The sequence below is a fragment of the Stegostoma tigrinum genome, chromosome 26 (genome assembly GCF_030684315.1).
Source record: "Stegostoma tigrinum isolate sSteTig4 chromosome 26, sSteTig4.hap1, whole genome shotgun sequence".
NCBI lineage: Eukaryota > Metazoa > Chordata > Chondrichthyes > Orectolobiformes > Stegostomatidae > Stegostoma > Stegostoma tigrinum.
Window position 1 is genome coordinate 23,300,659 of NC_081379.1, and position 17,023 is coordinate 23,317,681.

Genomic DNA, 17,023 nt, shown 5'->3' on the forward strand with positions numbered 1-17,023 from the left:
AAAGAGTATTTACTATTTATCCTTAAATTTGCAATGCATCACCATGCTACAGTCTCAAATCAGTTTAGCTCGATGGCTGGTTTGCAATTGCAGCGTGAGGCCAACAATGTTGCCATAATCTGGTAACACTATGCTGACTTTGCTGTGCAGCAATCTGTACAAAGTAAATGTATAATACTACTTCAATAAAAGTTTTACATTTTGTTGTATTACAATCAGAATTTGTTAAATATGCTTTACATTAAAATTGCACTAATGGTTATGCATCCAAATTAAAATCTTGGAAGGTTTCCTCTCGTTATTCCAGTAATGAAAAAAATTGCTTTATTAATTTTTATAGCAAATGATTATTTTGGCAAAATGCAACAATGTACAATAAGTTACTACAGTACAAATGAACATTAGTTTGTAGAAAATAAATTTTGTTGCAGCGTATGCATAAATTGTAATGGAAAAATGTCAAAATACAGTTTCTTTGAGAGCAACCTTGCATTTAATAATTTACCAGCTGAGTGTCTATATCTCCAAGTGCAAATTAATTCAATCCTCTTACATTATGTAGAAGCTAATTCCAAGGATGCTACCATGTACAGCAGAATCCTTCAAGTGGCTGCTGTGACAGCATTTCTATACCATGTAAAATTGATCTTCAGACCTGGAAAAGCCTGGATCACGCATCTTCATGGTGTAATTCCCCTAATTTTGAACAGCTTAAGTTTTAAATTGTATACAGTAATCAAATAATAGTATTTGAATGGCTAATGATTCAAATCTTTAAAATTAATTAGGGGATTCCATTTTGATGTTTTTCTGGTAATAATTTTCATTTTATTTGTTCATGCAATGTAAGCATTGCCAGCAAGATCAACATTTCTCATCCCTAAGGCAGCTTATCAAGAAGGTCTGATTGTCCATGGTAAATTACAAGATTTAACTAAAGATTTATAATTTCAATGAATTAATTGTTTAGCTATTAAATTTTCTCAAACTTCCTTTCTCTATGCACTCTAACATTTAAAAATTATTACATATTTTCATTACTTAATTTCAGTTCAATGCCACACTTCTATCCACAGGAAACCAAAGCTATAGCGCCATTGAAATTCAATTTAAAAGGCTAATTTTGTGCAATGGTTGGAAATGTAGACAATCAGCAGGAGCTCTGGAAATAAAAGCACATTTCATATAAATGCAAGCCAAATTTACAAAAAGAAATAGTGTTCTATTAGCCTATTATCAAAGTCATTGCTATGCAGAGTTCAATTCAAAAGTACGTTTGCCAAAAGTTACTTATTGAAGATAAGCAAAGTAAATAAACTAAAAACTGCTTGGTGCCTGCAAACTTCCTTCTTTCTAACAGGGTCATGTTTTGCCATTGATGTATGCCTTGACAACATAAAATAGCTCATACAGGTGACACTTCCTATGCCAATTCAGTCACAACCAAGAAGAATAAAACTACACTCCATGGATCAAGAGATTGATTGGCTATTTTTAACAGCTATTTTTAACAACTTCCACAAAAAATGAAGTAAATATCCAATTCAGTGATGAAGGAACAGTAAACACTATCGATCTTGAAGAAAACTTATTTTGTTTTAGGGCTGTAGGCAGATGTCCTCCTTTACAAACACCTGTTTGAATTTAGCAATTTCTACAAGGAATATCTTGGGTCTACATCCAATGTGGACTGCAAGGGAGACATAAATGGAATTAATTCTTGCTTTGCAATATAAGTTGCAAATAAATATAAACTGCACCTGTTGTTATACAGAATGAAGGAACAGAACATACAGGATTGAGGGAAAACAATTTTTAAAAATTAAAAATTTCTGAAATTTACAAATTATTTTGATGGAATTAAATTGATTGTCATCACTTAGTGCACTATTTAAATACCCAAGTTATTTCTGACTGAACAAGGCTTACCAAGATTTTCATCAATTTTTCGTGAGAATATAGGGCAATTTAGCTTGTGCTTCCAAATCAATAATTCTTTGTTCATTCCATTTATGAAAACTCCAACAGCACAACCTGCAGAGAAGCAGGATATCTGTAACTTTTGGATTTGGATACTTAACTGCATGAGCTACCACTGCTATCACTTTCGCCAACTCAGTGAATGACTCAGCCTCATCGTCACCAGTGTAGCCAAATGAGAGCCAATGACTAGGATATATTGGAGGGACTAATTTCCCTGGAACAATACACCAAGGAGTTACTACTTTGCTGAGACTATTAGCAAAATTTTTTTGTGACAGATTTAAATTGCTTTACAATAGGTGAGAACTGACTTGGGAACTTGTTAATTTGTAAACTGCAAATCTCACATTGCTGGGAAGTTTGAGAAATTCCGCTGTTAGCTTTGCAAAAACAATATCTCACTTTTAACTTCACATGATTTTCATGGAATTGATGTATTTTCACTTTAAGCAGTCATTAAACATACTACATAAGTAATTAGTAGGATAATTACATTTTTTGTTGTGGAAATTGTTAAAAAAGAGCAAATTGACCTCTTGATCTGCAGAGTATGGTCTCATTCCTCCAGGCAGTGACTAAACTGTCATGGAAATTATATAAATTATGAAATAAATGTTTTTCTTTATTCTCACCCCCATGAGCTACTTCATATTTCCAAGGCTTACATCAATGGCGAAACATGATGCTATGAGAAAGACTGGATAGTGTTGTCGAACAAAGAGACTTAGGGGTTCAGGTACATAGTTCTTTGAAAGTTGCATCACAGGTGAGTTAGGATGTCACATTGAGGTTGTACAGGATGTTTGTGAAACCACTTTTTGAGCACCGTGTATGGTTCTGGTCACTCATCCTTCCTATTGCAATTATTATATTGGAGAAGATTCAGAAAAGATTTACCAGAATGTTGCCAGGACTAGAGGGTTTGAATTATAAGGAGAGGCTGAATAGGCTGGGATTTCTTTCACTGGAGCATTGGAGTTTGAGGAGTGACCTTGTAGAGGTTTATAACATCATGAGAGGCATAGATAAGGTGAATAACAAGAGTCTTTTTCTCCTGGTGGCGGGGGAAAGAGTTCAAAACTTAGGGAATATATTTTTAAGGTGGGAGGATAAAGATTGAAAAGGGATCTGAAGGGCAACTTTTTCTACACAGAGGGTTGTACATGGAATAAACTGCCAGAAACAGTAGTGGATGGAAGTACAATTACAACATTTAAAAGACATTTGGATAGGTACGTGAATAGGAAAGGTTTGGAGGGATATGGGCCAAACACAGGCAAGCGTTTCTAGTTTAGTTTGAGAGATCTGATCAGCATGGACATGTTGGATTGAAAGGTCTGTTTCCATGCTAACTCTATAAAATTGGTTCACAATACAGTTTTATGGTTGGTAATGTTTTTTAGCTGTTAAACATCCCTGAGTTCTTTACTATTTTTATCCAGTGGTCTTCAACTACCTGCAAAATTCTACACTGAGTACAGGCAGCCAACGTGCATTGTCATATGTCGAAGCAGGGCAGGACTTTTGACTGACTCGAAAAAACTAACAGCATAATTAAATTTTTGCTAAAAAAAGAACTAGCTGGAGAAATGCACTTATTCTTATTAACTGAATGAACACTCTGCTGATAAGATTAAGCAAGATTATTGGGTTATGCTGTTTTCCAAATTGTAACTGATGAACTGCTTACACTTTAAAATTTATTAACAGTTTCACATTAATATGGCACTGTAAAAGAACATTGTTTTAAAAAGTCAAAAAAATTAGCCATCCAATACACAGTGCATCATTCTGAAGTACAATGGTGTGTTATAATATCCTAATATCCCTTTTAGTCTATAAGATGTCATTGCTGTGCCTTTCGGAGGTAATGGTAAGTTAATTGATTTTGGCAGATGGATCATTGGGTACTAGACCAGTTTTCTTTATTGGATGACCTAAAAACATATATAATTGTCAACAAAGTGACATATATGATAGCTAACCACATATTTCATAAAGCTTCAGTAACTTTATTGTGCCCTCAAAGTTTACTAGGCAACACTATGCTAACCAAATATGATTGGACCATCCTTCCCATGATGATTAACTCCCCATCCTGGTTTTGCACTTTCTCAAGACATTCACGAGACTACAAACAGCAACTATAAGCAACAGATATAATTTAAGGCAATGGAAAAGATCTAAGATTGGGGCAAATGTAGGGAAATTGTAAACAATTTCAAACAGTGATTCCTCCATTTCAGGAAACACTTTTCAAGTGCCTGTGTGCAGCTCATAACAAATGGCCAATGATCTTTCTCAAACAATTATCAGTTCCTCACTGTGTACAAATTCTTAATTAACTTGATTACAAAATGCAAAGACAGTCATTTTTCTGATTGAAAATATTAACTGTTCCTCCCTCCATCGCTGTATTTTTAGCCTCCGCAGTTTCAGCAAGCCAGATTTCCTATGTGCAACCTATCCTGCATGCAAATCCACCATTTTTCAGACTTCTTCCTTTAGAAAGACCTGTACCTGCATTCCATTTTAAGGCATGATATTCCTGCCTTGATGAAGCCTCCTAGTAGCAGCAATGCAGGAGATTTGTTCATATAATTCTATCTGAAACTATGTACTTAATCCCATAATGGGAAATTCTCTGCTAATATCATAATGGAAAATAAGACATCAGCTGTATCCTGTAATTTTTCAAAACCAAAAAAAATCACCAAAATTAGATCACCGTAGTGTTCACAATCTAACTTGAGCACTCGAATTACTAGTACATAACTGAACTGTCAGTTAAGCTTTAAATGAAAAGCACAAAAGCACAAAGTATGAGTATATCCTAGTTAAAGAAATCTACTTTAACTGAAACTTGTAAACACAGCAAAACAGTTGTAGAATTATTTTTAAATGCAACAAGCCCAATAACTGTATTTTCATTTATTGCATATTACTGTTGTTAAGCAATTAAGTTAAAGTATTTCATAGAATAATTTTAGAAAGGTTACAGGAAATACAGATATATAAAGAAATATGCTTAAAATTATATTCAATTCATATACAATTTTTACATAAGCAAAATTAAACTGAAGGACATATTTTCTATATTTTCAATTAATAATCCAAGATATCTATGTTTTAAAGATAAATCCAGATCAAAGCTGTACAATTTAATAATATTGTAAACAGACCCTTCAACAGGCCTAATTGTAGAAGAGGCCCATTTCAGAGCAAACACGTATTTGCCCTGAAGGTTTCTTAAGTCTACCTCCCTGAAACAGAAATACATTCAGTTTTTGAAGCAAACCTGAAAATGTTTCAGTGTTGAAAAATTAATAATGGCACACTTTCACATGTGTGTACCAACTTGTCTTTGGCGACAGAATCAAAGAAACATATACTGATTATCAATGGCCCGGGAATGACCTCTGGCAGCCGATTCAATTTCATAGTCTGAGTCTCGTTGGTGCCTTATCGGCACAACCACTGAGCCACTTCGCCGCAGTGCTGGAAGAGATTCCTCAGCAGGGGGCACCATGTGGAATACCTGTTCTGGAGCTGGCCGGGAAAGAAGAGGCTCTGATGCATTGCAGCCGGAAGGACCCAAGTGAGCAAGACTGGGTTCAGAATTCCAGCGGTGAACGGAAAATGGCAACACTGATGCATTGATTGGAGAATGAGATCCTTTGGAAACAAAACAAAAATGTGAATCTTAAAACAACTTCTGTCAAACCTTAAATTTAAACTGATTTAACTTTCTGCTGAGTAATTTTGTGGCTACTATGCAAATACAGCAAGTACATCACATTCAAAGCATTTTAGTAATTAGGCAGGTAAATTTCAATCCTCATATTTAACTACCCATCTGCTCCTTAATATTTAATAGTCTCGCCACTCCCTAAAACTGTTTAACGTTTTAACGTACAATGATCAGTATTTTCTAATAACATTAGTCAGACATTTTATGAAATGTCACAGTCCCAAACATGTGAACCAAATATGCTTCAATCCAGTATTTTACATGCACACAGATGATGAACACAATGAAGAAACAGCTTTCTAAGACTTTCACAATTTGATTTCAAATACCAGGAACTAATTTCAAATACATATTTCAGTAAGTGAATTTTCAAATTTCAATCGCAGAAAACATAGACAAGAATGTGACAACAAGGTGTGGAACTGGATGAACACAGCAGGCCAGGCAGCAGAGAAGCAGGAATCCTGACGTTTCAGGTTCATTAGATAGTCATAGCCCGCAGGAGAAATGCAGATAAGTAACAATTCCCATGTCTTACATATTACACGAGTGAGAATTGTCAATAATAGAATTTTATACTGTTCTTTACAAATAGACGTGCAACACAAATCCTGTTCAGCAAGTTTCTGATGAGATCATTTCCTCCTGTGGAGAAACCGACTTTATGATAGCGACAATCTGGCAGGAAATGGGGACAAGAAACCTAATAAAATTTATACCAAAATGGTAATTTCCTGGAATCTTACATGTTCTTTGCCCGCAAGTCTGCCTTTAGCCATATCTTCAGTTTCAAGAATCTGTCATCACAAGTGGAGACAACAAATTGATAACAGGCAGAAATTAGTGAAGCTCAAAATATGAGGTATCCCTACAAAATACTCCAGAAATAAATCAGGATGGTGCTAAACCCAGAATTATTTTATCCATTATAATGCGTTATTTCAGAAAGATTAGAACAAACTATTTTTCTTCTCATTCTTCATTTCACTTCCAGATTCTCCTTCGCATGAATTTATAGGTCATCTTGTTTTAAATTTGGAGTGCTGCCTTTGTGCTAACGAAGTGCTAAATATATTTAATGGGTTTGTTTTTCACACAAATTGTTTCCTCTCTGACCTACTGTTAGTTTTTCTCCATCTTTGATCTTATTCCAACAAACATCATAGAATCAAGGAATATCCTCCAAGAATCCTTAGATTATAGAAAGTGCTGAGGGATTGGAAAGCTGCTCACGTAACGAAAAGCAAGTTGAAAAGAGGCAACTATGGGCCAGTTATCTTAACATCTGTCATTGGGAAAATGTTATAGTCCAGTAGAAAGGATGTGACAGCAGAACATTTAGAAATGTATCATGTAAACGAACAAATTCAGCAGGACTTCATGAAAGGAAACCATGCCTTTCGGAGTAACAAACAGGATCGATAAAGTGAAAGCTGTAGGTGCAATATTTTTGGATTTCCAAGGCTACTTAATAGGAGCCCACGGTACACACGGTCGTAAAATAACTTGGAGAGAAGATCGGCAAACTAATAGAAAGAGAGATTGGATAAGGGAATTTGTGGACAGTTGCAGAGGCTGAGATTCTGCAAACACTAACCTGGGCCCCTATGCCTGACTTACTGGCAGTCACACACCCTGGAACCTGATCACAGATAAAATCTAAATTTGAATTACAGAGTGTGAATGTGCTTGCCTCCTCAAGCAAAGTGGTCAGGTAGCTTTCCACCTGCCCAATGTGGCACAATGCCTGTCGCTCCTCAACTCAAATCAGAAGCTCCTCAAGCTGCAAACATTTATGGCTGATCTGTTTGTGTTTGCCTTGGATTACCAGCAGCAACACATCACCCATCCTGCCATCACCATCATATTTAATTTAATTTATTAATTACTCTAGAATTGCTGTCTTTTATTGAAATTATTACTTTTAAAATAAGTACCAGTATCAATACTAGTACAATACCACCACAGTGATGACCTTAGTAGTACTTCTTTGGTTGTAAAGCTTGTTGAGATGTTGGGTTGTCATGAAAGGCACTACACATAAATGCAAATCTTTCTTTGCTTTTTCCCCAAATAGTCGTTGGTGGCACTTTCCTTGGACTTCGGTAGACTTTGTAGCAATTGTATTCCTTGAGGTGACCAAAACTCTCTTGCAGACATTGCTTGTTTTATTGACAAATAAATTTACAACTTCCTTCTAACATTTTATATCCCTAACAGAATTGTGGATCTACTTACAGCACTTAGACTGCAGTGGCTCAAGAAAGTAGCTTCCTCTATCTTCCCAAGGCAAGTAGGGACAGGCAATAATTGCCAGCCAAGCCAGTGACACCCACATGCCACGAGTAAACAAAAACTATTTCTAAGACAGAAGAAAAAGACTGCAGATCTAAACAGAAACTAAAAACTTTCCATTTACTTTAAGAACTAGCAACGTTCAACAAACCTATTCAACAAACAGCTGCTTTCCCTGGTTCATAACATCCCTTTGCCAGGAGGCCTCTCAATCTGCACCTTTTCTTCACTTCTGCTCACACCTTGCTCTTAAGTTTTTGTTTGTTACAGTAAACCTTACATTAAGCACCTGTATCACTCTCTGTACTAAACTTCACTTTGAACCAAGTTCCCAAATATACTCATTCAGGCAAAGTCTCCACTCATGCTGACCTTGTGCATACCCTCTAGTTACCAACAGGTCTGTCAGTGCCAGAGGTCAAGAATACCAGACCATGCTGGATTGCCAAAAGATGTCACCACATGGCAATAACACCATCACAGACACCCTATCCATAAGCCCACATCCCACTTGGCCTGGAGTGGGGAAAACAACAGGGATACTCTCTGCCTGCCCTCAGCACTCATGGTCTTTCACCTTTCATTACAAGAGTCACAAAGTAGTATTTGGTTGCTGCCGCAGACAGAACGAATTCAGCACAGGCCCCTGTCACTACACAAATGAAGAGCTCAAAGGCATCCGAGAACACAGAGTGGAAAGACCGGTTAAAGACCAGGTGAATGGCCAGCCTAGTTATCTCCTTATCTTAGCTAACCCCTCATATCCAGGCTAACAGTGAAGGAGCCACAGTTCAGGAGAGATGTTAGGAAAAACTTCTACGCACAAAGGGTGGAAAATGTTTGGAACTCTCTTCCACCAAAGGTAGTGGATATAGGGTCAGTTGTTAATTTTAAATCTGAGATAAATACATTTTTGTTAGCAAATGGTATTCAGGTATATGGACCAATGGCAGGTAAATGGAGTTAGGCCTCAGATCAGCCACAATCTCACTGAACAGTAAATCAGGCTCCGGGTCTAAATGGTCTCGTCTTGTTCCGATGTTGATGCCTTCTGCTCATGATGTCTTATGACTAGCCACCAGAAAGGGTGGAAAAACCCAAGTATGTGCTCCCTAACTGTCTTGCTACCTCTCCTCTGTACAGTTTAATTATAACAAATAGCAGGCTGTCTAAAGAATCATAGCCCAACTTACCTCAGAACTAAAACCAGTGGCAAATGAGCCAAATTGGTCAGCTCATCTTCTATACTTTAGAAAAGAGGTCTAGAACAACTAGCATGTTCAGGTATTACTGGTTCTTTACTGGCTTTTTCTGCTGGTACCACTCTGTAGGCGTCATTCATTACACAAAGATATTTTCTGCACCAAATGAAAGACAAAACTGAACAGAGTCAGGGCACAAAAAAAAACACAAACCTGCAGAAATTCCAAGATATAAGCATTTAACACACAGCAACAGAATGCCTGTGCTGCACATAAAGTTCGGAAAGAAATTGCTGGGAAGTGTTTGATCTATTCCATGTTCATATGTAGTCAAACAGGTTACAGACTGAAATCTCTGTGCAACTGGTAGAGGACATATGTCTGTCAATACAGACTGTACTGTTAACTATTTATCTCTGAACGTTGACTGCCCATTAGAGAGAACAGCAGTAATAAACAGACGGTCACATTCTTCCGATAATAAAAGTGCTGCTCAAAGCACGAGATATTGGTGCTGGGGAATTAAACACTTGACCTTTCAGACATCTGCCATCAGCCTGAGTTCTCCTTTTCCTCTGCCCTAACACTATGATGCAGCTCAAACCCCAAAGGTATAGAACATAGAACATTACAGCACAGTACAGGCCCTTCGGCCCTCGATGTTGTGCCGACCTGTCATACCGATCTCAAGCCCATCTAACCTACACTATTCCATGTACGTCCATATGCTTGTCCAATGACGACTTAAATGTACTTAAAGTTGGCGAATCTACTACCGTTGCAGGCAAAGCGTTCCACACCCTTACTACTCTCCGAGTAAAGAAACTACCTCTGACATCTGTCCTATATCTTTCACCCCTTAATTTAAAGCTATGCCCCCTCGTGCTCGCCGTCACCATCCTAGGAAAAAGGCTCTCCCTCTCCAACCCTCTGATTATTTTATATGTCTCAATTAAGTCACCTCTCAACCTTCTTCTCTCTAACGAAAACAGCCTCAAGTCCCTCAGCATTTCCTCGTAAGACCTTCCCTCCATACCAGGCGACATCCTAGTAAATCTCCTCTGCACCCTTTCCAAAGCTTCCACATCCTTCTTATAATGCGGTGACCAGAACTGTACACAATACTCCAAGTGCAGCCGCACCAGGGTTTTGTACAACTGCAGCATAACCTAATGGTTCCGGAATTCGATCCCTCCATTAATAAAAGCTAAAACACTGTATGCCTTCTTAACAACCCTGCCACCTGTATAGGCAAGTGATTTGCTTCGTCCATTTATCACATCTTTTGGCGGCATATCTCTCCAAGCAGTATTGATCTGGGACAAAACCATCCTTTCCCCTGGACAGCTGCAGCCCATTAGTGTCCAATGACTTACCAGACACACATCAGTACTCTATACCAGCTTTAAAGGTGCATACAGCACCAGTATCTGTGCTGGTGGCTACAACTATCAGATCAAATACGAGGGCTCCTTTACTGAGTCTTTGGTCTGCTGTTGATGAGAGGCGGCAGATTTAGGGTATGTAAAAGTAGAAGATCAGAAGGGAAACATTGGGCTGAGTTAGAAAATAAGAGAGCCATGATCCTAGAATCAGCAGTTCACTCCACATGGCATATAGCAGATTGAGAGTTGGGAAATGGCTTAAGGCAGAGCCATCCTGCATTCCTCAATTCCAAATGCCACAAGCTCTGTCACGGTTGAGTCCATGATACAGAGAGGCATTCTCACTGGAGATAGAGTATTTGAGCCCCGAGTGGTTGAGTGAATGATGGCGTAAACAGTGGTAAATAGGAAGACTTGTTTACAGTCACTGATCTTGACCAACACCGTAAGGTTTTTAACCACCGCTGCTAGCTCCTTTGGTACCTTCCTTTGGAACTGAGCGCCCTGGCCACTTGCTCAATCCTTTCTGACAGTGGTCCTTCAGACTTGCTGGACTCTGGAAGAACCATATAGTGGGTCTTCTCCTGCATACCTTCACCACTAAGGCCTCCAAGGATCATATACATAACCTTTGAACATTCCTAGTGTCCTGGTGTTGTATTTTGTTCTTCATGATATCAGCAATCTCCTGTAACTCAGTACAGTTTTCCTTTAAGAGTGATGGCCCGCCTTTCAGCAAAAAAGGCTGATTACACAATGGGTCTCTGCAGACACTGCTCAGTTCTCTGCTGAGCATTGAGGCACCCAGTATCTTGGCATATGCTGAGCCCTATGCTACAATCGTGCAGATGAGGTGACAACATCAAATTTACCACCAGAACCAAAGCTGGCAGGTTGAGAATGATGATGTGTGCAGCCAAAAAAATTGGTGCAACCCAATTTTTAGTTCAAGATTTTGCACTAGACGGACTGAGTTCTCAGTAGCATTTAATTTTACTGTATGTTAAAGCTTCAAATCCTTCAGAATTATTAGCAAGTGATTTTAGATGTATTCCTTAAAAATGCAGAGACGGATAAATGTTTACAGCATTAACTGTGGGTAATTAAGGAAAAGTCACTTTCTCACGGCAAAATCTACTCTTATTCAGTACATTTTGAGTACAGATTACACAGTCAGCTGTTCCACTTCCAGTCAAGTAGACAAAGGAAGTGATACTCTTCATCAGAAAGAGTAAAGCTGCATGTTACGTAAATGAAAGGAGGTCACAGCAAAGCTGGACTATGGTGAGCTGTTATGGTAAAACATTCTTGTCATGATGCCAAAGTTACTGAATTTGGGGAAGGAAACGAGAACTGATAAAGTTTCACCTGTGCCTGGTTCTACACACACTTCCCTACATTAATATATGTAAAGTTAAGAGATAATTATATACTGTTGTTAAGTCACAAAAGATATAAAATCTAACAGCACAGAGCAGAAGAGCTGAATATTAAATAGTTTATGAATTGAAAGTTCAGCTAATGCAATAATTGGAGTCAGCATATATAATAAATACACCCAATACAAACACTTGTAATTAAGGCTGTACATTGTTAAAATTCATTCACTTCACATGCTAATCCAACTCAGCTGCATGCCTTTGAATGGAAACCATTTGATAAACTAGGAGACCAATGCATTATGATCTGATCAAGAGGCAAAATCATTAATTACACAAAGCAACATATATTTTGTAACCCTGAGTTACAAATTCCCACAACATGAGATTGAATCAACAACAACCTCGTATTTCATTCTACATTATCCTGTGACATGCAGGGGAAGCATGATACAGAAAGGTGCTAATCAGCAAGGAAAACTTCACATTTCGATGTCAAAGAAATGGTTTTTGGGGAAAATGCTAATGAGATTATCAGGAAATTTGAGAATAATCTGGTATTGGCATAATGAGCACAATTTCCAGGTTGGATGCCTGCAGGGAATTCTAGGCCAGGTGTGGTCTAAAGGACTTAATACCATTTTCTTTCTCCCTGCCTTGTTACCCAATATGGAAATGGTAAAGATGATTGTTCCAGACTACCGCACCAGGGGGTGGTATAACACACCAGTTCACAAAAATATCATTAAAATTGGCATCAATGTGGGCAAGTTGCATCCGACCAAGAAAAACAGCCAAAACTATCCTACATAAACACTTTGGCAGATACAGGTAGTAGAACAGTAAGTAACATTAGCAGACCAGCTTAACAACACCTGAGACCTTCTTAATATGCATTAAACATGGCTCAGAATATCAAAATTGAGATATTTTAAGTAAGAGTTACAGTTCTAAAATAAATTTAAAATATCAGCCTACTGCAGCAATAATCAATTTAGTTATTTATCAGGAAACTACACTGAAAAGTGACATGCAGCGGGTAAACAAAATTACAACCACATAAAACCAAGCAACAACTCCCAAGTTTGCCAAATTAATATTCTGTGTAATAAATCACAAATGTACTTTACATATGAGAACCTACCAAATGACCAGCAAAACAGAACTATTGAGAGCAGCAAATAACCATCTGTGAGCAAAATCTCCCAAGTGAAGCAAAAACAAGATTCTATCACAAACAACTAAACATTCACAATTGAGAAACTTACAATTAAAGTAAATGAAAAAATGACCACAGCATACATTTGAAATATTACTACAGAATAATATAGCCTAGAAGTGATTTAAATAATGACCCAGAAATTAGCAGAAAGACAAAATAGAACATAAGCACCAGGAATTTATGGGACTGGACCAATAAGGACCCAAAAGTAGTATGAATTTCTACTAATATGCAAAAAGACAGGCAAGAAATTTAGAACAAAAGTGTAGAAGGTGTTTTTTAGAAGCTAATGCAGGAAAAATCAGAATGGGGGAATAAAAGAAATAGCCCATATACTAAACAAATATCTTTTGTCTGTCTTCACACAGCAGAAGGTACAAAAATTGTTCCAGAAATAGCAGGGTCTGATGAGGGTGAAATATAAAAGAAGATCTAAAAGAAGTAGCTGCAGAGATATCATTGTAGTAACTTTCTAAAACTCCCCAATTTCTGAAAAAGTCCCAGCAGATTTGAAGGTATTAAAGTATTTGTCCCTATTAAGACAGCAACAACACGGTACTTGGAAACAGAAGTCAAAATTACTTCCCTTCTCTCCACACCAACCCTCCAACCCAGTATTCAGTGATTTTTTTTTGGTTTTCTGGGGCTTTTTATCTCATTCTTACGAATTCATCGATAGCAATATTTGCTGACACTAAAACTGCTGGGCAACCATGCATGCATGCTCACTTGGAAACACACATGGTTCTAGGCCCTGTACAGTGTTGTATCATGCACAAAGTCCGCACTATGCATGTGCTCAAAACAGTCGCAGCACTGAAGCTGGACTCAGAGGGGGCTTCAGTAGAGGTGGTTGAGAACAGAGAGGGGGCAGAGAGGACTGGGTCAGGGGGTGAAAAGAGAGCGAGCAAGGGGCAAGAGGACAGGTGGTTGTCAGAGAATGGGCAGTCAAGAGTGAATGATCGAGAGAGAAAACAGAAGAGGGGAAAGAGAGAATGGGCAGCAGGAGACAGGAGATGAGAACAGAGACAAACTTCCCTACACCACCCTGCCTTGATCCCTCCCCTCCCTCGGCTTGATCCCTAATGGCCACATCCATCAACGAGCATGCAGTATTTACAAGGAATTGTGCATGTTCTCCACAGTATCAGCAAACTCAGCCTTTATTTATTAGATGGTGCAGATGCATGGCAACAGTACCTTCTGTATTTCAGCTAACAAATAGTGCACTTGGACTCTCACATCATCAAAATTAGAAGAAATCACCTCCACTCAAATTCATAATACACAAAAAAACTGTTAGTTTTCTTAGGCATCACATATATAAATTGCCACAAGATAATAAAAATAAGTTAGCAAAAGTTTTTATTTAACTGCACATCCCTCTGTACACTAAAAGCCATCACCATAAATATTCTTCCTGCAGTCTGGCAAGGTTACAGCTAAACAATTGCATGTTTGTCTCTAACATAGTCACTGCTTTCACAATAATTCACCACATTTTGAGATGTGAAGACACCAAAGTGCAAATCCTTATGAAATAAAACTGTTCAAGTATTAAAGTGTCCATATGACAGAGTGTTTATTCTAATAGCATCCACAGCAGTTTTCTTTATATAGTAGCTTCCTGACCTTGAGTAATCCTAAAATACGGATTTCATATTAGCTTGCAAGGAATAAAACTTTCAGCGCAGTCATGCCCTCCTCACTTCAGAGCCTAGTACATCCCACTTTGTAGAACGCTCTCTCGTTCCTTGCAGCCTCCCACATTCACCTTTGAGGATACCCTCCTTTGGAACTTCTCAAGTTCCCTTACAAGCCATCACTTACTCTTTTGCAGTTCATTGCTCCTTCCCAGACCAGCCTCACTCACTCTTCTATTGCTCCTTCCTCACCTTCCCACTGCTGCTCCAACAATAGGCTGCCCCTCTCCCAGATTTGATTCTGTTACGCTCAATGTGAGCTTATCAGTAGAAAATGCAGAAGAGAACCAGCCTATGATTGATGGACAGCTTTTGGAAGTATATTTGCAACCCTCTCCCTCCTGCCATCCTGTATTTTGAGCCCTGATTGGAAAGCCATACTATGATTAGGCAGAGGCAACTGTTTTATGAAAGGGAAATCATGACTAAAAATCTACTACAATTTATGTTCTATGTAACTAGCAGAGCAGATAAAGGATATAGTACATCTGGATTTTTCCCAAGATAGTCTTGGTTTCAAAAAGAATTAGGAAAAGAGACTTATGAAGCCAATACAGAATTTTTTTTTAAACTGAGATAGTTAGCAGGCTTCAAAGCAGTATTTGTTCAACTTTTATAAATAGAATTCAACATTCAACTGAGTCCCAGGTGTGAGGTTTTACAAAGGAATATGTTACAGTGTGCTTTAGGAGGTTTCCCAGATTTGCCCTCCATGCTAGGATTTCAGGCGCAATATGGGAGCAACTGGCTTCAGTAGTCCAGGGTTAGGGAGAGCTAAGTCAGACAAGCTTCTCTCTCTGATCACAAGTAAAAGGAGTGGGTCACTGCTGAGGACAGTACTGAGCTTATCTGTTGTTCTGATAAGGGTCAAACTTTGCAAGAAGGAGAGGGGGAGGTTACTGACAAAAAGTAACTCGCAGGGCAAAAAGTGCAATTTTGTGTATGAGTTCAAAAGTTGTGTTGAAACGCTTTTGGATAGCAACGCAGACTAAAATGTTACCATTTCTTTACAATTAAGTACAAAAATGGGAATAAAAATTTCTGAGGAAAGAGTGTCTGAAGTTTTTAATGGAATTTTATGTATTAGATACAAACAGGTAGTTGAGGAACTCACATTCAGACATTACCCGCTAAGATACACAGACCAGGTCGATGATTTACAGCAATCGAAACCACATTGTGCTCAAACATGCAACAATTTTTAGCAAGAATCCAATTGTATGATAAATTTTCCTGTAGTTGAAACTGGGATAGTTACAATCCCCACACGCTGAGTGCAATGCCAAATATCGGGAAGGGTAATCAGCCTTCAGTGGATGCAGTCTTCGCTGTTTATCCAGAAAACTGCAATTGACAGATGGTGTACATATTTGCACCAGTAAGTGCTCATTCCAGGAACAAATCTGCACAGGAAGTGCTGCTATTATCCCATCCAATCAATGTAAGTCATACAATCTACAGGAATACACTAAAATCTGGCATGTGTGATCCTCTATTATAACTTCCGATCAATTCTTCAGTATCTCAACATTTTTAGAATATATTTGATGTTTCTCCAGCAACAAGATTTTCAGCCTAATTTGGCTTAATTCTGTAATTACTTTTTCTCACACTTTTAACAAGGGAATATCAGTCAGCACCATTTCAAAATGAAGTCTTAACAAAGTAGAATGACATGCAATAACTATCACTATAAGACAAAGTACCATGACAACTAATGAGGCTAAAAGCTGATAAGTTACATAGACCTGATGAGTTCCATCCTAGGTTACTAAAGGAAGTCACTATAAAGATTGTGGATGCACTGGTCGCAATTCTCCTTGCACCCTTTGATTCTGGGAAGCACCAAAGGATTAGAAGATTGCCAGTGTAACACCTTTATTTAAAAAGGGAAGGAGACAAAATAACAGACAACTATAGGCCAGTGAGCTTGACATTTGTGATTGGGAAAACATCAGAGTCTACATTAAACGATTTAACAGCAAAGTGTTTAGAAATACATACTCTTAATAATGCATAATATAATCAAACAGCATGGATTTGAGAAGGGGAAAGCATTCCTGATAATTTTGTTAAATTTTTTTTCTAGAAACAAGTCGGGTA

At 38.0% G+C, this 17,023-nt stretch overlaps 1 protein-coding gene across 5 annotated transcripts in view; it reads right to left on the reverse strand.

Annotated features, from left to right (window-relative positions):
- Positions 1 to 410: 410 nt before the first annotated feature.
- Positions 411 to 17,023, reverse strand: part of sh2b3 (SH2B adaptor protein 3) — a 165,749-nt gene continuing 149,136 nt past the window's right edge. For all 5 annotated transcript variants that reach the window (XM_048556657.2, XM_048556659.2, XM_048556658.2 and 2 more), the window contains exon 8: positions 411 to 5,658. In XM_048556657.2, the coding sequence (XP_048412614.2) occupies positions 5,360 to 5,658 (299 nt within the window). In that variant the 3' untranslated portion in view covers positions 411 to 5,359. The remainder of the gene's footprint in view (positions 5,659 to 17,023) is intronic.